The following is a 23,936-nucleotide window of genomic DNA, read 5'->3' as shown; positions in this document are numbered from 1 at the left end:
ATCTAGTCAAATTTATGTATGCTACTATTCATTTTCTCAGCGAAATAAATATAAAATTTTAGAAAAAATGATAGTACTCCTTTTCTCAACGAAATAAATATAAAATTTTAGAAAAAATGATAGTATTCCTAAAGAAGTTGCCTCTTTAAATGCGAAGGTCTCCCGGGGCGAACTAAAAACTCCATAGCCGCGGGCAAAACCATGCTATGGAGATATCCGCGGACATTGGCGGCGGCGGCGGCGGCGGCGGCGGCGGGGGGACATTGTCGGAGGTGTACCAGAGCGCAAAGAAGCTTTTGTTGAGGACGAGAGATGGGCTGGAGAGGCTGGAGCGCCTGGAATTCTCCACCTCCAATGGCGTCGATTCTCCTGAACTTGCGTTCGCTATCAAGAGGGACATTTCTCAGATCCAGTCGCTCTGCGTCGAGATGGGTCGCCTTTGGCGCTCTGTCGCTGCTAAATCTCAGCGCGATCTCTGGAAAAGGTATTTGTATATTCGTCTTTTTGTATTTATTGATCGATTGATCGATGTATGGAACATGTATTGTGTTGATTAAGAATGAAAATTTCACTGCTAGTTTCTCTTCTGTCCCAATCTTGCTCTTATTTTATTTCAATTGTATTATGCCGTGGATGGTAAATGAGCAGTTTTCTTCTTCCGTTGTTTCGATTATTTGGGTTTCCCTTTCTTTTTATGCTCTCGTCGAACATTTTATTTTATTATTGTCTTTGCGTCATGTGGCGGTAATTTTTTTATTTTATTTTGGATTCTATATAGATAGAGTTTTACACATTTCTGATGGGTTGCTTTGATTTGTTATTGTCGCTTTTTATTTGTTTATTTGTTGTAAATAAATATTCTGCATTTCTTTTGTGGATTTAGGGGATTAAATCTTAATCTAATTTTCACGAAGATTGGTTTTAATAATTAGTCTTGTCCTAATGAATTTCATTTGTGCCTATTGATGGTAAAGAGACACCAAACCAGTCTTACAGCGTTGGTGATCATGTTCTGTTTGTTTTCTGTATCTCCATTTCCTGCAGGCTTTTTGGGCATTTTGTAATGATATACACAATTCATTGTATCGTCAGGAAATATTTTTATTTTTATTTTTTTAAAAATGTAATAGATGTGATCTGCTTTTTGAAACATAGGTGTTAGTATGTTGAACGATATATTCTCGTCTGGTTCTTATAACACCTGGTAAAAATTTGTTTATTTTCCTGTATTTAATGGCCAAATTACCTCAAATTGAAAGCATAATTGGTGCCATCTTGTGAAATCTGAAAATTATTATATTGTAAGGATTACTTGTGTAAATGCCTTTTCATTTTAAACACATTGAAACACAAGTACCAATTTAAATATTGTGACTCAACCAGCTTATACATTGAACTATGAATGATGTTGCCTCTAGAGAGTTGCTATTGATTATTTATTTATTCATTTAATGTTTAACACTAGGAAAAACTGATGGGCACTTTCATTGTGGCTGCTGTTCTACCATCATGCTGATGATATCACTAGATAAATTTTTCTTTAAGAGTGAACACTGTAGCATTGTTCCTCCCTTTAATTCAGTTGAATAATTTGGTAAAATGGACGACTTAATCACAAAGATAGTTCTCTCCCTCCATTTATAATAGATGTCAAGTACATGCCAATGACTATAATATCCTATCCTAACTCTTACTTATTAACATAACACTAACACACTAATAATGATAAATGACTAAAATAATTATTAACACTCCCCTTCAAGCTAGAGCATATGTATTATATGCGCCTAGCTATTAGATATGAATTTAATACAAGCACCCCAAAGGGTTTAGTAATAAATTAGCAAGCTGCAAATCATACTTTACATGAGTGGTGGTAGTAAGCTTTTGCAAAAGTTTCTCTTGAACAAAGTGACAATCAAATTCAATGCGTTTAGTCCGCTTATGGAAGATCGGTTTGGAGGCAATATGAGTGACACACTGACAGCTTGATTGTCACACATCAACTCCATATATATAGAATGTGGAAAACCCATATTTGTGGTAGCTTGATTGTCACAGACTCACACATCAACTCCATACATTGAGAATGTGGAAAATCCAGATTTTCCAAATGTTCTTTAATCAATCAAGTTCACATGTAGTGTGAGCCATTTATACTCTTACTTAACACTTGATTTGGCTGCCACGTTTTGTTTCTTACTCGTCCTAGAGACCAAATTATCACCAATAAAGATACAAATACCCAATTGTACATCTTCTTTTGGAAGGTGACTGAGCCCAATCTATATTAGTATATCCTTGAATGTGAGTGTGACATAGATCCTGATATAAGAGGCTTCTCCCAGGTGTACCTTTGAAATATATCAAGATGTGAATTACTGCATTATAGTGACTTGTTTTCAGAGAATCAAGAAACTGACTCACAATACTTTTTGTGAAAGATATATTTGGTCGGGTGACTGAGATAATTCAAATTTTCAACAAGTCTCTGGTATTGTCATGGGTTGGGCAACAAATGACCCATCTTAGGCACTAACTTATTGTTAGGATCCATAGGTGTATTGACAAGTTTGGATCCCAGCATCCTAGTCCCATCTAAAAGATCAAGAACAAACTTCCTTTGTGACAAGATGGTTCCCATACAAGATTTGATATTTCCATGCCCGGGAGTACTTCAATGGTCCAAATCCTTGGTCTGAAACTTAGTTTGTAGGAAATGATTTAGACCTTGGATACCTTGATCATTATCACTAGTAATCACAATATCTTCTACACACAATAAGCATAATCCTGTAGGTTGAGTATGAAGATAAAATACAAAATGATCTACTGCACACCATTGAAGGCCAAACTCAACTACTACAACACTGAATTGACCAAATCATGCCTTAGGAGAATGTTTCAAACCATATAATAACTTCAGAAAACACACTAATGCTTACTCCCCTTGAGCAACAAAGATTGGTGGTTGCTCTATATAGACCTCCTAAAGATCACCATGTAGGAATGCATTTTTCACATTGAACTGATGTAGAGGCTTGTGACAAGTGGTGGCTAAGGAGATGAAAAAACGTGTTGTGGCAAGTTTGGTGATAGAGGAGAATGTGTCTGAATACACCTGAGTGTATTCCTAAGCAACAAAGCTGGCCTTCAATCGAGCCATGGAACCATTTGGCTTGGCCTTCGCGGTATACATCTAATGACAACCAACTACGGACTTATGAGGAGGTAGAGGTACCAATTCCCAAGTATAATTATCTTGTCGCGCTTGCATATCTTCAATTCCCTCTACCTGGAATGGGACAAAGCTTCCAAAATTGATTTTGGAATAGTAGCAAAAGACAAAGTACTAGAAAAATAGTAGTAAGGGTGACAAGAAATCATAAAAAACAAAATTAGAGGTTGGATGTTGGCTACAAGTGCGTTTATTCTTCTGAACAACTATAGGAGGACCATCCACTTGGGAAATAGGATCCATCTGACAAGGAAACTAAAGGCGTAGAAGTGGAAGTTGGAGAAGGCTTCCCTCTCTTGATTCTTCGTGTGTACACTTGCAAAATTGGGATGATACAAGTGAAAAGAAGGACTCAAAATGGATGAGATGTTGGAGGATTTGGTAGAGAAAAGAGGTTAGGATTGGGAAAGCTAGGCAAAGGAAGGGACTTAGCAAGGTCAATAAAGTGACTCAAGGTAGTAAAGTCCACCAACCTCTTTTTCCTATCATCTTCGTTGTTTTCAAATCTTGAATGACAATGTAATTAGGAAAGAATGTTACAGAGCAATTCAATGACTTTGTAATTTTACTAACAGACATGAGATTGAAGAAGGATTTAGGAATGTGCAAAACAAAAGAAAAAAAGATGGAGGGAGGAGTATTTACTGTTCCTATCCCCTTAATTATAACAGTGGACCCATCAACATAGGTAACTTTTGGTAGATCTTATAATACAGGAGGGTAGACCTATCATATGGTCAATAGCAGAAAATTTGATAACTAGGGACTTGTGGGAGAGATGTCAGATGACATAAAGGCTGTAGGATTACCCTTCTGAACAAAAGATGCAATGTGATGAGATGCTTGTTGGGATGCTTGATACTATAAGAACCTTGAATACTCTTCCTTTGAGAAAACTATAGTGTGCTGTTCACCTGAACACTGTCTGACTAGGGAAAAACACATTTTTAGGATTTGGGGATGCCATCCCAAGATTCCCAACACACACACAACCTCAATAGAGCAGCAAATAAGAAATACACAGCGGACAAAATGCTCTTGGAATTCCAAGAGTGAACTTTTGGACCAACCAAAAGAACCATGGATGAGTCAACCACAAATGGGTCACCAATAATCAAACATAGCATGCCACAGCCCTCCAAAAATTAGCCTACACACATTGCCACTACCACTGCCACAAGGCACCAACCGATCACCTTAATAATACTGAAGAACAACTAACGAATTGCCATGAGTCAATGATCGGAAAGAGTTGAATCTCTGAGCAAAAAACATGGCCAACAACTTGATACTATGGTGTGTGGAAGGATTTAAAGGATTTTGGAAGAAATTTGAGGCAAAATTGGCTGGAAACAACTCTCATGCGCCAGTGCATGGGGAAGCTATTGGCTGGTGAGTGGGAGCATGTAGGTGGTCCTCTGGTGACCATATTTCACCCACCTAAAGGTCTTAGGGTTCTGTGATTGGTTATGGTGTTGGTTTTGTGAAATATGGAAGAGTTATTGAGTTTTTTTTTTCAATTATATAGATCTTTCTTGCTAATCTTATCATTGTGTGGATGTTCTATCTTATACATTGTAATTATTGTTGCACTTATGCCCTCTTGTATCTTGTTTTGTGTGTATTTTTCTTGTTGCACAGAAAGGTAGAACAAATAGCTGAAGAGGCTGATTCATTGAAAGAAAGTTTGGATAAATATCAGCTGAGGAATCAAAAGCACATATTGGAAGCTAAAGAGAGAGCAGAATTGCTTGGAAGAGCTGTACGTAATCTTTTCTCTATTCAATGTATTAGAGTCATTTATGCTTTTCTTTTTCTATTCTTGTTTGATGGCCATATAATTATTTTTTTTGTGCTCTAGAGTGGGGGCTCAGCCCATGTTTTGAGAATTTTTGATGAGGAAGCGCAAGCAATGCAGTCGGCCCATAATTCATCAACGATGCTGGAAGACGCCTATGCAACTGGAGTTGCCATCCTTTCCAAATATGCAGAGCAAAGGGAGCACTTGAAGGTATGTGAAATTTTATGAGGAATCTGAAAGTAGTGTGTACAGTGGAAGTTCTTCAGATTTTGTAGGTTTTTTTCTCCCACTTTTGAATTGATTTGACCTTTGAGACTTGATATTGTAATGCTGGAATTGGTATATCAGAGTCCTTAATGCTTCATTTTTGAACATGAAAAAAATTGAAAAGCACGTCAATGCTTATGCTACGGGCAAGTAAGATCATGCAATTTTCAAAAGCATTCGTGGTATCTTAGAAATATTAAAGAGTGTACAATGATTTGAACTTGCTACCTGTGCATTGTAAACCTAATCAATAGCATATTTTCTATTTTTTGGTGCTTATTCTGTATATAATTTCAATGGCATTTTCTGGATTAAGTGCAGAAAATTGTCACTGGGGTTCAAAATACTCATGAATGAAGAGTCATAAAAGCATCGGGTTGGCTTCTTATTTGTGAAAATCTGCAATATCAGCTAGGGTTTTGTGCCCTCCTTATAATTCAAGCGCCCGCCAGATTTGTTGAAACAAAATTCTATTAATCACTTGAGAAAAAAGACAGGTCTCACACTCTCACCATATTTTTTGGTACCGTGTAGTCTATAAGTTTTTAAAGACAAAAAAAAAAATGTTACTATATCATTTGCATGGTTTCTAAAGGTGCAGTAGGCACAAGGGGTGCATGAGGCCTAAGTGCAAGGCTCAGGAAGGAAAATCCAGTGTAGATTTATTTAAAGTGTGCTTATATAATAAAATTTGAATTTATAAGCAAATTATCTCTAGTAATATATAAATTGTGCTCGTGAACTCTACCACTTTAAGCTCTAGGAAGGCATGGTCAATTAAATCAATGCACAATGCACAAGGATTGCCAGTATTGATCTAGAACTACGTTACCTTCAGCTGGCTTTTTTGGTTTGATTTGGCATAATTTCATGTCTAGAAGTATTTTGTCAAATTTTCGAATATTGTTAGAATAAGTCATATACTGGTATGGTGTTGACCTGGTGTTGAATCTGTCCAAGTTTAGAACCTTTACATTTGGCCAATGTTTGGCCAATGCCTTTTTAAACTTTTCTTTTTTGTACAAAGAAACTTTTTTTTCTTGGAAATAATTGCCCGGTATTTTAATTTATGAGCATTTGTTTGGCTAAATTAATTTTCTGAATCCATGATTTTTAGATGATGTCGCTGAACTTGATTAAGGGGGCAAGCTTGAAAATTTCCACTTGTGTTGTTAAAAGGGAAAATTGAAATTTTATTCTTTGAGGAAATGATTTCTAAATATTTTTATTGATGTCAAATATGGGTGTTTTCCTTTTACATATAAAATAATATTGTACTTATGACTTTACATTTAAATAACTTGCTGAATTTAGTGCAGTCTAGGCTAAACTAATGCAATATGCGTTAAGCAAGACTTTTTTCTTTTTAATTATACATTTTTTGGTGTGCTGGGCACATGCCCAAAGGTGCATGTCTTGGGGCCTATTGATCACTAATAACTTGCTGATTAAGCACTTTTTATTTTTAAGGTTTAGATAACATTTGCATTCAAGTGCAAATATTTGTTAACAAATTTGTAACTTCCTTTCAAAATCCCTTATATTATTTCATTTTCCATTCACTATCGATCTCCTCTCATTTACTATCTACGCATTATTTAGAACTTGATATGTGTTGTAATTATTTGATATTAGTATCAATATTTTCAATCATGTTTTGTTTTGTTCTTTCTATTTTTATTTTTGGGTGTTGGGGGTTGGGTGTGTTGCGTGTGTATTAATTTTCAACCATGCTATAGAGTATAGAGGGCCGATATGTCATTATGTCCCATGCCACAGCCTAGTTGTTTAGTATATATTGAGCAAATATGGTAAACAAAACGTGACTTACATCTGGTTTTTGTATCATTAAAGCAACCATAAAAACATGACTTACATTCTGGCTTCTCTATAGGTCCTGCAAATCTTTTTGATGAGGAAGCTTTGGCTGATGAAAATCATATGATAACTCCTTTTGTAGCCAATTTTTATTCCATTTCGAGATTGATCTTAATTACGGGTTTGAAACTTTCTTCACTTGCAATAAGTTAATTAATTCTGGCAAAGGTATCTTACCTACGCCTGTGATTGACTGTATTAAAAAGAATTACCTTTCTTGCGAAAGGGAATTAGATCCTATAGGAGGGACATTAACTCTTGATCCATTGGGAGATAAGAGGGACAGCTGAGATCCTCAGGAGTTTCTAGATAGGATGGGGAGTTCTGTTATCAATCCTTTAGGCCAGGCTGTTAAGATTGTTGTTTCCCCTATAACCTATGAAAGGGAAAATAGGGGGTGGAGATAGAACTACAAAAATTAGCCTACATTAACTATGGAAGAAGGGGGGGGGGGGGGATGAAAGAAGAGGGCTGGTGGTAGTCAGGTGATAGAATGAAGATCTTGAGTTCCAGTAAGGGGCTTGGGCTGCCTTAGTAAATGTTGTCAGATTAAATGACATCATTGTTAAGGCTGCCTAGGACATTGTTATGAATCAAAAGTCAAAATTGGAGTTTGTGGATGGTTTTCTTGTTAGGTAGTATTTGGGAGTTTAGACTCAAAAAAGATTGAATTTGGTTAGCATCCATGGGCTCTTCCTTTTTGTTTTTTTTTTGGGGCTGGGGGTTGCATTTGTGAGCACTTGGGAAACCAGATTTGCTAGCAAAATAGATGTTGTGTTTGGTTCTTTTTTGTGTATGGTTTTTTGGATGTTAAAGGTAAGGGCCAATGGTCGTTTACCATGGTTTATGGGCTGATTACTCCCCGTTTGAGGGGTATCTTGTGGGATGGGTTAGCTGTGGTACATGGAATCTGCTTTCTCCACTGGTGTTTGGGGGGTGATTTTAATGTCATAAGATCCACTAATGAAAAATTGGGAGGATCTAGAATTACTTCTAGCATGAGAGATTTTGATACATTTATTAGGGAGTGTGATATGAGAAATATTCCACTCTCAAATGCCCAATTTACTTGGTTCGTTGGCATTAGGTTAGTGGTGACTAGGATTGGTAGGTTTCTATTTACCACTGAATGGGAAGAAACTTTTCCCAGTCTTACTCAAGACGTACTTCCTAGAGTGGTTTGTGACCATTGCCTTTGTTTCTTGTTTCTAATCTTGTTAAATAGTGTCCTACTCTGTTTAGACTTGAAAATATGTGATTGACCCATCCTAATTTTTGGAATTAGGTTAGGAATTGGTAGGGAGAGTCCACTGCACAAGCATGGGAAGGCTTCTATTTTGTAAAAAAAATTGCGGACTGGGAAGAAACTTTTCCCAATCTTACTCAAGAAGTACTTCCTACTTCCTAGAGTGGTTTCTGACCATTGCCCTTTGTTTCTTGTTTTAATCTTGTTAAATGGGGTGCTACTTTGTTTAGACTTGAAAATATGTGGTTGACCCATCCTAATTTTTGGAATTAGGTTAGGAATTGGTAGGGAGAGTCCACTACAAAAGGATGGGAAGGGTTCTATTTTTTAAAAAGATTGTGGTGTTTGAAACAAAAGTTAAAAATTTGGAATTTGGAGACTTTTGGTGATATTCGTTCCAGGAAAAAAGGCATTCTTGAGGAAATAGGTGCGATTAATAGATTGGTTGAGGGACCTTTTTCTAAGGATATTGCTTGTAGCTGAGTCTAGTTGTTTTATGAGTTTGAACAAGTTGTTTTCAGGGAAGAGATAAGCTGTAGATAGAAACCATAATGAATTGGATAAAAAATGGGGATTGTAATTTTAGACTTTTTCATAGGGTGCAATTGGTAGGAAAAGAAAGATCCTAATTAAAGAACTTGAAGATAATAGGGAGAGACCATTAAGGATCCTAACCGTATTGCGAGCTTGATTACAAATTTCAATAGAAACCTTTTTTGTGAGGAGGATGTTGGAAGGATTATGGTTGAGGGGTTGGAGTGGTGTCCTATATCAGATGAAAAGACTGCTTGTTAGAGAGACTTTGTGAGGAAGAAGGGATTCAAAGATCGATTTTTGAGTTGGATAGAGAAAGGGCTCCTAGACTTGATAGTTTTACTATGGTTTTCCTTTAAGACAGTTGGGAGATTTTGAAGGGGGGCATTCTTAAAGTTTTTCTTGATGTCTTTGACAATGGAGTAGTAGGGAGGAGTATGGATTCTACTTTTATCGCCTTGGTGCCCCAAAAAAGTTGGTGCTATTAAGGCTAAGGACTTTAGACTAATTAGTTTTGTAACTAGTGTTTATAAGATATATGGCCAAGGTGTTATATAGAAGATTGACTATTGTTCCAGAGGACACTCTCTCTCCTAGTCAAAGTGCTTTTATAAGTGATTGACAAATCCTTGATGCTGCCTTGGTTGCTCATAAGGTGGTTAAGGATGCTGTTTGAAGAAGGAAGAGGGGTCTTGTGTTGATTGGACTTTGAGAAAGCTTATGATAGGGTGAGCTGGATTTTCTTGGACAAAGTTATGGCTAGAAAAGACTTTGGCTGGAGGTGGAGGAAATGAATTGTAGGGTTCATCTTCTGTGGCCTTTTCTGTCTTAATGGTGAGGTGAAGTCTTGGTTTCATGCGTCGAGAGGATGAAGGCAGGGGGGGTCCCCTTTCTTTTTACTATTGTGGTGAATGTTTTGAGCAAGATGATAGAGAGAGGTGTAGATAGAGGGTTGGTGGAGGGCATAAAGGTATGTTATGAGGATTGCATTATTTTGCACTTTAGTTTGCAGAGCTGCTTCCATAGTTTGTTGACTATCTGACAAATCTTTGAGAAAGTGGTTGGGTTGAAAATTAATTTTTCTAATAGTGGCTTGGTGCTTGGTATTAATGTGGATTCTATTGTCAGGCTAGTGGGTGCGCTGTTTTGATTTGGCCTACTACGTATCTAGGTGTTCCCTTAGGTGCTAACCCAATGTTTACTCTTTCTAGGACCCTGTTTTTATAGAGTGGCTAGGAGATTGGAGGGGTGGAAAGGAGTGTTGTTTACTCTAGGGGGTTGTATTATTCTTATTCATGCTTGTTAATCTTCTATACCTTTGTATTGCCTTTCTATTTTTAGAATGTTGCAAAGTAAGTGTTGGATGAGAGAAGAAGTAAAGAAGAAAAGAAGAGAATAAAAGAAGAAGAAAGCAAGAGAATTTGGAGACTTACGTACAGCTCCAAGTGTGCCCTTTTATGTATTAATAATAATAAAAAATATTACAGACAAAAATACCCTCACTCACACAGCCTAATTGCTGAAATAAACTATTCTCTTCTAGCACTCCCCCTTAAATTGGAGGAGTATAAGTATCACCCGACCCCAGCTTGTTACAACCATTAGACAAAGAAGGCTTTAAATAAAGGCTTTGTGAAAACTTCGCCTAATTGGTCCATAGATTTCACAAAAGCAGTCCTGACGACCTTCTTCGATACATCATCCCTCACAAAATGACAATAAACTTCAACGTGCTTTGTCTTTTCATGGAATACTAGACTGGTAGCAATATAAATGGTTGCTTGATTATCAAGAAACATATCCATTGGCTTTGTAACTGAAAACCCCATCCATGACATAAGAGATTTGAGCTAGATAAGCTCACTTGCAGTATGAGCCTAAGCTCACTCGCAATATGAGCCTAAGCTTGCTCGCAATATGAGCCATAACTCGGTATTATGCACACTAGATCTTGTTAAAGTAGTTTGTTTCTTACTACACCAGATAACAAGATTACCTCCTATTGTAGTAGACCTTCGATCATCAATAGAACTAGCCCACTCGGTATTATGCTTCAACACTAGATCTTGCTGCAGTAGTTTGTTTCTTACTACGCTAGGTAATAGGAGTACCTCCCATTGTTGATGATCTTCAATCATCACTAGAACTAGCTTAATCTGCATAAGAGTATTTCATGATCTCACTATTTCTATTACATTTATATTGTTAAACCTTTGGCAGGAGAACCTCGATATAGTGAAAAATCCTACAAACAGTATGCCAATGTTGTTGTTTGGGATTTTCCATAAATTGATTGGCCACCCTTACGGCAAAAGATATGTTAGGTCTAGTGACAGTCAAGGAGATCAACTTGCCAACCAATTGCCTATGTCGACGCTTGTCTTCAAATTCTAGTCCAACATCCCTAGATAACTTCATGTTAGGATCTGTAGGAGTATCAATTGGTTTAGCTTCTAACCAACTAATCTCACTCAGCAAGTCGGGCATATTTTTGCTGAGATAGACTCATGGTCTTAAATTTCCACAAAATTGTTGAAATTTCCAATTTCCGTCACCCTCAAAATGAAAATGGCAATCAATTTCCGTATTGCATAATTTCCGTCGAAATCTCAACAAATCATCCGAAATTTATCGAAATCTCGAAATTTTAGGGAGACTTGTCGAAATTTTAACTATACGTTGAAATTTTGTCAAAAATTCAAATGAGAAATTTAGGAGTGAATTGAAATTTCTATCTTAATTTATTTTATTTATTATATCGAAACAAAAGATTATTACAAGTTCTTTTGAAATTATATGAAAGAATAAACTTACGGTAACATTTTATTTAACCATTCATGTCTAAATTATCATTATTTGTATAAGAAATAATATTAAAATGATTTATGAATTTCATTTGTATTAACTGAATATGTTTAATGTATATTATCTTACTAATATGTTTAATGCTCATACTATTTTAAAACTTTTCCACCTCATACAAAACATAGATGTATTTAATTTGTAATATATTAGTCCTAAAACTTATATTATCATGTTTGTTAACCATTTCTAAAGTTTCACAAAGAATTCCATGCTTCACTACTAATTTCTGTTATTTTTTTCAAATCGAAATCGAAATTGACATTGAAATTGAAATTTCTGTCGAAATTTCCGTACTTTTGGAGCTTTGAAATTTGAGTCAAAATCAAAATTTAAGACCTTGGATAGACCCAAGCCTTTCCTACACCATACAATCTCAATACCAAGAAAGTAACACTGAGTCCCCAAGTCCTTGATTTGGAATTTATCTTGAAGCTACTGCTTAACATTTGTGATCCCGCTTTGGTCACTGCCAATGATGGTGATATCATCAACATAAACTACTAGAAGTACCACGTGTGCCTCTGTTTTTTGGACAAAGATCAAAGGATCAAAATAGCATTGGATGAAGCTAAATGTGGAGACTATCACTCTAAATTTGTCAAACCAGGCTCGAGTAGATTGCCATAGATGGCCTTATGCGACCTACATGCTTTACCATCCTCCTTTAAGTAGCAGACCTAGGAGGTTGCTCCATGTAAACCTCTTCCAACAAATCTCCATATAAAAATGCGTTCTTCATTGCCAATTGTTACAAGGGCCAATCAAAATTAATTGCCTATGAGATCAACACGTGAACAGAATTTAGTTGAGCAACAGGAGAAAAGGTCTTAAAATAATCAATACCATATGTTTTGGTGTACCCCTTGGCAACTGATCGAGCCCTGAGCTGCTCAATAGAGTCGTCAGGAAGATATTTAATAGTGTAGACCCAACGACACCTTACAAAATCCTTATAGGGAGGAAGATCCACCAAGTCCCATGCCCCTCAAGTGGTCAAAGCATTTGTTTCCATCCATTGCATGCTTCTACCCAGGTTTGGCAAGCACTTCAACATGCAAGGAAGGAACATAAACTGAGGAAATGGACAAGGCAAAATAATATACAGGATTAGGAAGATGTAGAATTGAAACATAATGAGTAATCAGATAAGTGAATAAGGACAATGTTCATGTTCAAGTACCTTTCTGGTGAGCCATGGGCAAATCCAAGTCTTACCGTGATGGATCGCTAGAGCTAGAAGTCAAAACAATGATGGACAGAAGAGATGACTACATGATGGTAGTGATGTTTGTGCGTGCTTTTCATTATTCATAAACCCTCAATTGTTTATCTTTGTTTGGATATGATGGATTTGGAAGGGGAGCAAAACTTTTTTTGGAGAGGGATAATGGAAGGAATCAGAGGATTAGCACAAGAGGGGGAATAAAAAAAATGGACTCAAAATAGATTCATCCAAGGAGGACCACCTTGCACTGGAGAAATAAGGTGTCCTTTAAAAAAAGGTGATATAGACACTTACATATTTCTTGCTAGTGTGGGGATCATAACATCTATGAACTTTCTCGAGTACTCGACAAGGACACATCTAACAACACTAGGAGAGAACTTGTCTTCTCCAGTACGTAGGACATGAACAAAGCATATGCAACTAACCTAAAGACATGAGGCAAGACAGAGAATATAGATGTTTCTAGATACATGATGGAGAAGGGTATTTGCCCCCAAGAACATTGGAGGGTATCTTATTGAGCAAAACACAAGCTTTAAGAAGAGCATCAGTCCCCTTTTCATTCCCCATATTAAATTTGTGGTGGGTAGAGGCAGTAAAATAGGTTTTGGAAAGATCCTTGGTTGGGGAATGTAGTTTTGTCCACCTTTTTTCCACGCCTTTTCGCCTAAGACCAGGGTAGGATGAGTCCATTTATTCTTTTGTCGTTGATCCAGGTGGTGCTTTGCCTTAATGGGTTTTCCACTTCCGTAGATTGTTAATGATAGGGAGATGGGAGAGCTATCTTCTTTACTAGCCTTGTTGAATAATTGTTGTTTTTCTTTAGAGGAGGATAGGCAGTCTTGGTCTTTGGATCCCTTGGGGTGCAAATCTTTTTACGATTTTTTGAATAGGTCAAAATTTTATTTTTCCTCTATAGTTCCATTTGGAAGGCCAAAGTTCCCATTAAAATTAAGGCTTTTGTCTGTTTGGTTGTGCTTGATAGAATTAATACCAATAACTTGCTGCAGGTTAGGAGACCTTTGAAGGCTATATGTCCAGACATATGTGTTCTCTGCTTTAATTGTTCATAGTCATAATCACATTTGTTCATTCATTGTGACTATGCTGGGATTGTTTGGAATAAAGTTATTTGGTATTTTAGAAGAATGTCGGGAGAGTTCAAAGACAGTAGAGGATTTTTTGGCAGTGACTTTTTCTAGATTCGGCAGGACAAATGAAAGGGCAGAGCTTTGGGAATGTGCATTTTTTTTTTTTCTTTTTTGCAGTTTTTTGGGGGCTGTGGATGGGGTGTAATGCATGCATTTTCCTAGGGAAGAAGTTGGCTTAGTTGTTGGTTTGGGAGAAAATACACTATTTGGCGTCTCTTTAGAGTGTGGGACAAGGGAATTTTAAGGGGGTGAGCTTTTCTGATATTCAATGTGATTGGCGTTTTGTGTTGGAGTGTTAGTTTGTGATGGTTTTTTATCTTTTGTTCTTAGTCTGTAGGTTGTTCTTTTGTTTTTTTATTTGGAGTCTTATTCTCCTAGCTATATGTTTTTATTCCATTAATGAATTCCTCTTTTATTATCAAAAAAGAAGAAGAAGAAGAGCATCGGTCCAAAAAATTTAAGGAACATGCATATGAAAGAGGTGAGATTGTGCTATGTCAAGTAAATGTCTATTTTTTCTTTGGACTACTGCATTCTGCTGAGGGGTATGTATGCATGATGTTTGGTGAATAACCCCTTTGGCCGAGCAAAAGGATTGAAGCTCATTTTGAACAAATTCAAGTGCATTATCAAATCAAAAAATTTGAATACCCATACCAAACTGAGTTTTTATTTCTCTGTGGAATCGAGTAAATACATTAAAAAATTCAGCCTATCTTTGAACAAAAAAATATAGGTCATGCAAAAAAACATCCACAAAGGACGCAAAATATTGATGACTAGTCAAAATATTGACTCTACACTGACCCTGAATATTTGAATGAATAAGAGAAAACAATGATCTACTACGAGACTCAATTCTAGATGGAAAAGATGTCCCAACATGCTTTCCAAACTGACACGCAATACACCCAAAACGAGAAACAAACTTGAATGTGGGAAAATATTATAGTTTTTGAAGGGATGGATGACTCAAAAGAGTGTGCCATTGATCAAGAGAAACACTATGAGTAGAAATTGAGGAAGCGGTATGACAAGAATTGGATCAATCTCCACCACCATTGAAATAGTAGAAGCCATCCTTCTCAAGCCCTCCACCAATGACTAATCCTCTTCTTCATCTACAAATCCTGGATAGCACAATGAGAAGGAAAGAGGTTACAAAACAGTTATGAGATTTTGTTAGTTGACTGGCTTATAATAGGTTCAAGGAAAATTAGGCACGTGTAAGACATAGAAAAGAGGCATGGAAGGAACCAAAGAATATTACCACAACCTGAAACTAGGGTCACTGAACCATCAACAAGAGTAACATTAGTGTAAAGTAGTGGGTTTCAACGACTAAAATAAATTAGGACTACTTGTCATATGGGAGGAGACACCATTATCAATAACCCAAGCTGAGGAGGATGAAGAGGCAAGAAGTTTGGTTGTACCTGAATGGGCCACATTAGCATTAGTTTTAGAAGGATGAATTTGGAGTTGTTGAACTATGTGAACAAGGTTGTTATAATCTTCTTGGGACACGATAGATGGCGTACCCAACTCCTAAGTGGAATGGTTAGTGTGCTTGAACTTTCAATAATGGAGTCACCTGAGGAAAAGTATTTTAATACCTATATACCAAAATAAATGAGATATTTAAAATTGTAATAACTATCGTGGAATTAAACTTATGAGTCATATGATGAAACTGTGAGAAAGGGTAGTTGAACAAGGTTAAGGCTAGAAACAAAGGTCTCAGAAAATCAATTTGGTTTTATGTTTGGGAGATCTACTACAAAAGTTATATATCTGTTAAGGAGATTAATGGAAAAGTTTAGGGAAAAGAAGAGGGACTTGCATATGGAGTAATGACTAGTGTAAGGACTAGAGAATTTCTTATCACCATAGGTGTACATCAAATATCTGCTTTGAGCTTTTATCTTTTTGCTTTAGTGATGGATCAACTGACTGAGAGTATCTAAAATGAGGTTTCATGGTGTATGTTGTTTGTAGATGATATTGTATTGATTGATGAAACTAGGGGTGGAGTAGAGGCTAAGTTAGAATTATGGAGAGAAATTTTGGAATCTAGAGGCTTTAGGGTAAGTAAAAATAAGACAGAATATATGAAATGTAATTTTAGTAATAAATAGCACTTGTAGATTTTGATACCTTGGATGCATTATGGAAGCTAAAGGAGAAATTGAAGTGGATATAATGCATAGAGTGAAAGCAGGTTGGTAAAAATGGAAAAGTGTTTCAAGTGTGCCTTGTGATCGTAGAATATCTTTTTTTATAGGACGACTATAAGACTAGCTATGCTATATGGACTAGAATGTTGAGCGACGAAGAAATAGAATATCTAAAAAGTAAAAGTTGCTGAGATGAGAATGCTTAGATGGACGAGTGATATAACATTGAAAGATAAATTAAGAAATGAACATATTCGCGACAAGTTAGGTGTAGCTCTTATAGAAGTTAAGATAAAGGAGGGACGACTTAGATGGTTTGGGCACTTGCAACATAGGCCACATAGTGCGCCAGTGAGGAAGAGTGAGTTATTGTGAGGGGCAGTAGAAGGGGTAAGGGTAAACCTAAAATAACTTGGTACGAGATAGTGAGTAAGGATTCAATAGCCGTGAATTTGTTAAAAGAAATGGTCCATGATCGCATACATTGGTGGAAAAGGATTCATATTGCCCACCTCACCTGGTGGGACTTGAGGCTTGGTTTTGTTGTTGTATTGTTGTGTAGTTTCTAAAGTTTAATACAAAAGTTCTATGCTTTATTACCAATTTTTTATTAGTTTTAAAATTCAAAATTAAAATTGACTTTAACTTCCAAATTTTAGCCAGGATTGAAATTTAAAACGCTAATCTCATCCTCTTCCTCTAATCATCTCCAAAAATTCTGGAAGCCCAATTGTTATTACTAAGAACGTGGAACATTCAATTTGAAATGCTCTGGGAACATGCCTACCAAGAGAATCTTCAAAACAGTGCTTACAGAAGTATTATTTGGAGACAAATTTTGAAGCTGCTTCTGAACTTTGCTCAACCATTTTTTAAAAAATTTATTATCTATTTCTTTCTGAGCTTTAGATTTTCTTGCTTCTAGCCTCTTGCTGTGAATTCTGGATTTCTAGTTAAAGCTACTAATGCTTTACTTTCAACCCACATGGCAACAATGATTTTTTATAGTATGACAGATCTACAAGATTATTGTTTTTAGCAGAAATGTTTTAAGCTTTCTCATTGTCTTTGCTCAAAGTTGAGCAAGATGGATGGTTTTGTCTAGATGGATGGTGTTGAATATTTGGGTAAAATGGATGACCTAGCCTCAATGATAGGTCTCTCCCTTTATTCATAATATATGTCAAGTACAATTCTAATGACCATAATACCCTTACTAACTCACACTTATTAACGTCACTCTAACACAGTAGTAATAATGTTAAATGACTAAATAACCACTAACACTACCCTAAAGTTGGAGCATATATATCATATGCTCCTAGCTTGTTATAAATGAATTTCACATGAGCACCTCCCAAGGTTTTTCTTGAATAAATTAGCAAGCTAAAACTCAAACTTCACATAAGTGGTTGTAATGAGCTTTTGTGCAAGTTTCTCCTAAATAAAGTGGCAATTAACTTCAATGTGCTTTGTCCTCTTATGGAAGGCCAGGTTGGAGGTAATATGAATAGCAGCTTGATTATTCATGCATTAACTCCATAGGCTGAGAATGTGAAAAACCTAGTTCTTTCAACTTGTTCTTCAACCAAAGAAGTTTACATGTAGCATGCGCCATAGCCCTTTGCTCTTACTTAGCACTTGACCCGGCCATCACAGTTTGTTTCTCACTTTTCCAAGACACCGAATTACCACCGACAAACATATAGTAGTTTGTTGTGGATCTTTGGTCAGAAGGCAACCTAACCCAATTTGCATCTGTATATCCCTGAATATGAGTGCGGCCCCTATCCTGTTATAAGAGACCTCTCTCTGGTGCACCTTTAAGATGTCTCAAAATGTAAATTACTGCATTCTAGTGACTTGTTCTCTAGGAATCGCGAAACTGACTCATAATACTTGTTGTGAAGGCTATATATGGTCGAGTGACTATAAGATAATTTAACTTTTCAACAAGTCTTTGGTACCGTCGTGGGTTAGGCAACAAATGACCCATATTTGGTAGTAATCAACAGGTTTGGATTTCAATAGCCCCATCTCATTTAAAAGATCAAGAACATACTTCCTTTTAGAAAACACAATTCCTGTACAAGATCTAGATACTTCTATACCCAAGAAGTACTTCAATGGTCTCAAATCCTTTGTTTGAAACTTAGTCCACAAAAAATGCTTTAGTCTTTGAATACCCTGATCATCATCACCAGTAATCATAGTATCATCCACATACACTATAAGCAAAATGCTTTCGAATGAAGTATGGCAATAAAATACAGAATGATCTACTGCACACACCATTGAAGACCAAACTCAAGTACTACAATATTGAAGTGACCAAACCATGCGATTAGAGTCTGTTTTAAACCATATAGTGACTTCTTGAGCTGACACACTAGGCTTGACTCCCCTTGAGCAACAAACTCATGTGGTTGCTCCATATAGACCTCCTTCTCAAGATCACCATGTTGGAAAGCATTCTTCACGTCTAACTAGTATAGAGGCCAGTGATAGGTGGTGGCTAAGGAGATGAACAAAATTACTGAGGTGAGTTTGGCTTTAGGGAAGAATGTGTCTGAATTTTCCAAGCCATACACCTGAGTATATCCCTTAGCAACAAGGTAGGCCTTCAATCGAGCCAAGGAACTATCTGGATTCTCCTTCACAATGTACACTAACGACAACCAACCACAGACTCATCATGAGGAAGACGTACTAAGTCCCAAGTATCATTATCATGTAGAGCATGCATGCCTTCTATCATTGCATTCCTCCACCTAGAATGGGATAGGGCTTCAAAAATAGATTTTGGTGGAGCAATAGAAGACAAAGTACTAGCAAAATAGTAATATGAGGGTGAAAAAAAATCATAAAAAACAAAATTAGAGATTGGATGTAGGGTACAATTGCGCTTACCTTTTTGAACAGCAATGGGTGGATCAACATCTTGGGAAATAGGATCATCTAACAAGAGAACTAAAGGTGTAGAAGTGGAAGCTAGAGCATGCTGTCCTCCCTTGAGTCTCCGCATGTATTTCTGCAAATTGAAATGATCCAAGCAACGAACTGGATGAAGATGTTGGAGGATTAGGCACAAATATTAGGTTGGGATATAGAAGACAAGGCAGAGGAAGGGACTCATTAAGGTCAACAGAACTTAAGGAATTAGAGTAGTATGGTGTAGACTCGAAAAGGTAACATCAGCAGAGATAGAGAATCAATGTAAAGTAGGGCTATAACATCAATATCCCTTTTGAGTATAGGAATACCCTAGAAAAATGCATTTGATTGCGCGAGGATCCAACTTATCCGTTCCTAGAGTTATCTAATGGACAAAAGACAACCAAATATACGAGGAGGAAGGGAATACAAAGGAGCCTTAGGAAAGATAATTGAAAGTGGGATTTTATCACCAAGGACAGAGGATGGCATTTTATTAATGAGAGAGCAAGCAGTGAGCATGACATCACTCCAAAAAACTTTGGGGACATTCATTTGATACAATAGGGTACAAGTGACTTCGACAATATTTCTATTTTTGCATTCTGCAACTCCATTTTTTTGTGGAATGAGGGTCCAAGAATACTGATGGATCATACCAAAATTAGTCATATAGGTACTGAATTGGGTACTGAAGTACTCCTTGGCATTATCACCACGAAGTATCTTGACTGGCATATTAAACTGTCTTTATTTGAGAACAAAAGGCACAAAAGATATTAAATAACTTAGAACGATCTTTTATTAAATACAACCAAGTCATCCTAGAGTAGTCATCTATAAATGTAACAAAGTACTGATAACCCAATTTCGTCATGATACAACTTTGAACCCCAAACACCAAAATGGATGAGCATGAAAGGACTATCTGCCCGTTTTGTTGACTCGAGAAGCAAAGGGAACACGATTTTTTGCCAATTGACAAGACTTGCACACAAGACTAGACACAAAACTCAAGGTAGGAACTAGCTGTTTTAATTTGTCTAGGGACAATTGGCCAAGGAGATAGTGTATTTGAAGTGGTGTAGCAGCGGCCGTGTAGGCAATGGGAGAAGAGAGCGACTCAAAGTAGTAGAGTCCGTGGGCCTCTTGTCCTGAATCAATTGTTTTCCTTGTCTTTAGATCATGAATAATCACATAATCAGGAAAGAAGGTTACAGAGCAATTCAGTGCCTTTGTAAGCTTACTAACTGACATAAGGTTGATTGGGGACTTAGGAATGTATAAAATAGAAGAAAGAGAGACGGAGGAAGTAGGATTTACTGTTCCTATCCCTTTAACTATAGTTGTGAACCCATCAGCCAGGGTTACTTGAGGTAGATTTTTAGAATATTGGAGGGCAGAAAAGAAGTTGGTTACACTTGTCACATGGTCAGTAGCAGTAGAGTAGATATTTCAAGGATTAGTGAGAGAGACACCAGATGACATACAAATGGTAGGATTACCCTTTTGAGCAAAAGATGCAATGTGATGAGATGCTTGTTGGGATGTCTGATACCGTAGGAACCTTGAACACTCTTCCTCTGAGGTAGTTATGGTAAGCTGTTCACCTGAACAAATGCCTGACGATGGAAACATGCCTTTTGCGAATTGAGGATGCCATCTCAACACACGCACAACCGCGATACAGCAGCAAATCAGAAATACACAGCAAAAAAAATGCACTTGGGATTCCAAAAGTGAACTTCTGGACCAACCCAAACAACCACAAGTGAATTTTTAGACCATCCGAACCAAACACAAAGGAGTCAACTGTTGATTTAATCATGAATGAGTCACCAACAACTGGACATGGCACTGCCACAACCCTACAAAATCAATGAAAAAATGCGACCTCTGCTCCAAGAGACTTAAACACATCCCCCAGGAAACCGACATGCAGCTGTAACAGTACCAAACAGCCTCTATACGGTAGAACATCTGAAGTACACAGCGAACAACATCCTCTTGGAATTCATGGACACTATCCCAACACACAATGTTCGACAACTGGAGCAAATCACAAGCTCACATTGAGCAAGAAAGATAAAAAACGAATCATGAACACAGCAGTATCACCGTTTCAGGTCTCAATGAACTCTATAATTACTGACCAACAGCTTCAGGCATTAGCAAGCAAACATTCCCAGAATGAAGCACATGAACAGCTAAAAAAGGTGATACCTTTGGACAAAAGAGATGACACACAACTTGGTATTATGGTGTGAGGAAGGATTCAAGACACTGGGGAGGAGATCAGAGCAAAATGGCTGCTAAAAAATGTCTCACGCACCGGCATGTGGGGTTGGCACTTCCAGCTTGCTGCCAGTGGTTTTTCTGGCGACTGCAGTATTTTCCGGCAACTGCTGAAGGTGCTTCTGGACTTTGGTGATGCTGTTGACCCTTCGACTGCAGACGGTTGCGTGGTATTATGATATTTAAGGGTTTGATTTAGTGGCAGTTATGCCGTTAGGGTTTTGGTTGGATCTTGCTCTGATACCATGTTGAATACTTGGGTAAAATGGAAGACCTAACCTTAATGATAGCGTATCTCCCTCCATTTATAATATATGTCATGTACAATTCCAATGACCATAAACCCTTGCTAGCTCACACTTATTAACATAACACATAATAATAATAGTAATGCTAAATGACTAAATAACCACTGACAGTTTGTCCATCTATACTGGCAGTCATATACAACTGTTCAGCTGGGCCCTTTGTTTTGAGTTGTGCTCTCTCGAGTTACAAATGAATCTCCCTGGACATGAACTGTTGGGACTTGCGTTGCCTAGTACTCTGAATCTTATATTGCTTTCAGACTATATATTTGTGTATGTGCAGAACATAATTCAGTTTGAGTAAAATTTGTTCATTTAGTCGGCGCTTGTTTGTTTTGTTTGTTTTTTTAAAGTTTCTTTTCAAACCACAATGATCAATAGTTTTTATAATTGCTTTTTGATGTTACCATTTCTCACTTATCCCAGCAATTATACACATTGAATATTAATATTTCTTTACAAAAAAAACATCGGAATTATTATTGTACATGTGCGGAACATAATTCAGTTGCAGTAAAATGTGTTCATTTAGTTGGCTTTTGTTTGTTTTGTTTGTTTGAAGTTTCTTGTCAAATCACAATGATCAATAGTTTTTTCCATTACTCTTTGTTGTTACCATTTCTCACATATCCCAGCAATTACACACATTAAATGTTACTTACAAAAAAAAGACATTGGAATTATTATTTTTTGTGTTGCCGTTGAGCAGATTTTGTTAATTGAACTGCAATTTTGGTGCAGAGCGCTCAACGAAAAGCACTGGATGTCCTTAACACAGTGGGGCTCTCCAATTCTGTCTTGAAGCTCATAGAGAGGCGGCATCGCGTTGATAAATGGATCAAGTACACCGGCATTATCTTTACAATTGTTATCTTGTATGTCTTTTGGAGGTGGACATGATGTCCCGCCAATGAAATCAGTATAGTGCCTTTCATCTTTGACATGCTGCTGCTGCTGCTGCTTCTGCTTCTGCTTCTGCTTCTTCTTCTTTCTAACACATGTTCTGTAATTTTTTGTCCTGGATTCTTGTGACAAGGACTCGTTAGGATTCTGATGCAAGATATATAATATAGTTTGGTGTCTGTTTTCCTGCTCCATTTTGCTCGCTCTCTTTCTGCTCAAAGGCCATTCTTTTTTCGCCCCTTAACTGAAGTGCAGTGGTTTGCCTTTTCGCTCCCCCATTATATGTATTCAAGTTACGTCTATAATAAAGAGTATATAAAGAATAACTATACCAAAATTTCATCATGAGGAAGTCTATTCCTTTGATTTTACATCTTGAATGAAATGATTAGGGATACATGAGGAATAGTTATTCCTTGATTCTCAAAATTTAATTTATATTTTTTTTGTTCGAAGAATGGCTATTTTGTTAAACCAAATGAGCCTCCTTTGTATGTTCTTGTTTCATTCAACATCTATTTGTTTAAATTTTTACTAGCAGTGAAATTAAGTGTTGTAAATTCGTTCATTCAATTAGGCATGGGCAGGATGCTCTGGAAAATCAATCATTTTATGTTCACTAAATGATTAGAAATATTGTCCTGTTACTTGTTTTTGGGTATGAATGCATGTGTTTTTTCCTTTTCCCAAATTTGTTGAAAAAAAAAATAAGAATTTATCATTGTATATTTATGTAAATTTAGAATAATCTTTGTATGATATCATATTATGTTTATTTAAATATATACGCATACATAAATAAATATATACGTATGTATAAATATATATTTGTAAAATATGCAAGGGATTCTTGAACTACTGTTCATAAAGAGGCAGTTGGGCTATTCAAACTGAGAAAATGTTTTGTCTTAAAAGTGCAATTTTTACTAACATATAGTAGGAATTTGAAATGACGTCTGGTATCCCATCCACATCCCAACTGGCCTGGTTCATATATTTTAGGCCAAATTACACTATTTGGCCTGAAACTTGAAATCGCTCTAGTGAGATTACATAGGAATGTAAATGGAATGGATTTGAAAGAGTGGGTAAAATTTGAATTTGCTTTGTC

At 36.7% G+C, this 23,936-nt stretch overlaps 1 protein-coding gene across 1 annotated transcript; it reads left to right on the top strand.

Moving 5' to 3' along the window:
- Positions 1 to 23,019, top strand: LOC131159992 (membrin-11). Its single transcript, XM_058115255.1, has 4 exons — positions 1 to 484; positions 4,880 to 5,000; positions 5,100 to 5,249; positions 22,664 to 23,019. The coding sequence occupies exons 1-4, from the start codon at positions 207 to 209 to the stop codon at positions 22,820 to 22,822; spliced, it is 708 nt and encodes a 235-aa protein (XP_057971238.1). The 5' UTR covers positions 1 to 206; the 3' UTR covers positions 22,823 to 23,019.
- The last annotated feature ends 917 nt before the right edge of the window (positions 23,020 to 23,936 follow it).

This window comes from Malania oleifera, chromosome 7 (assembly GCF_029873635.1).
Source record: "Malania oleifera isolate guangnan ecotype guangnan chromosome 7, ASM2987363v1, whole genome shotgun sequence".
Taxonomy (NCBI): domain Eukaryota; kingdom Viridiplantae; phylum Streptophyta; class Magnoliopsida; order Santalales; family Ximeniaceae; genus Malania; species Malania oleifera.
This window is presented reverse-complemented; position numbering and strand designations above follow the sequence as displayed.

Coding starts and splice junctions, on each gene's coding strand:
- LOC131159992 (XM_058115255.1), top strand. CDS start 207: ATGGAGATATCCGCGGACATTGGCGGCGGCGGCGGCGGCGGCGGCGGC. Junction 5,001..5,099: donor CAGAATTGCTTGGAAGAGCT/GTACGTAATCTT, acceptor TTTGTGCTCTAG/AGTGGGGGCTCAGCCCATGT. Junction 5,250..22,663: donor AGCAAAGGGAGCACTTGAAG/GTATGTGAAATT, acceptor ATTTTGGTGCAG/AGCGCTCAACGAAAAGCACT.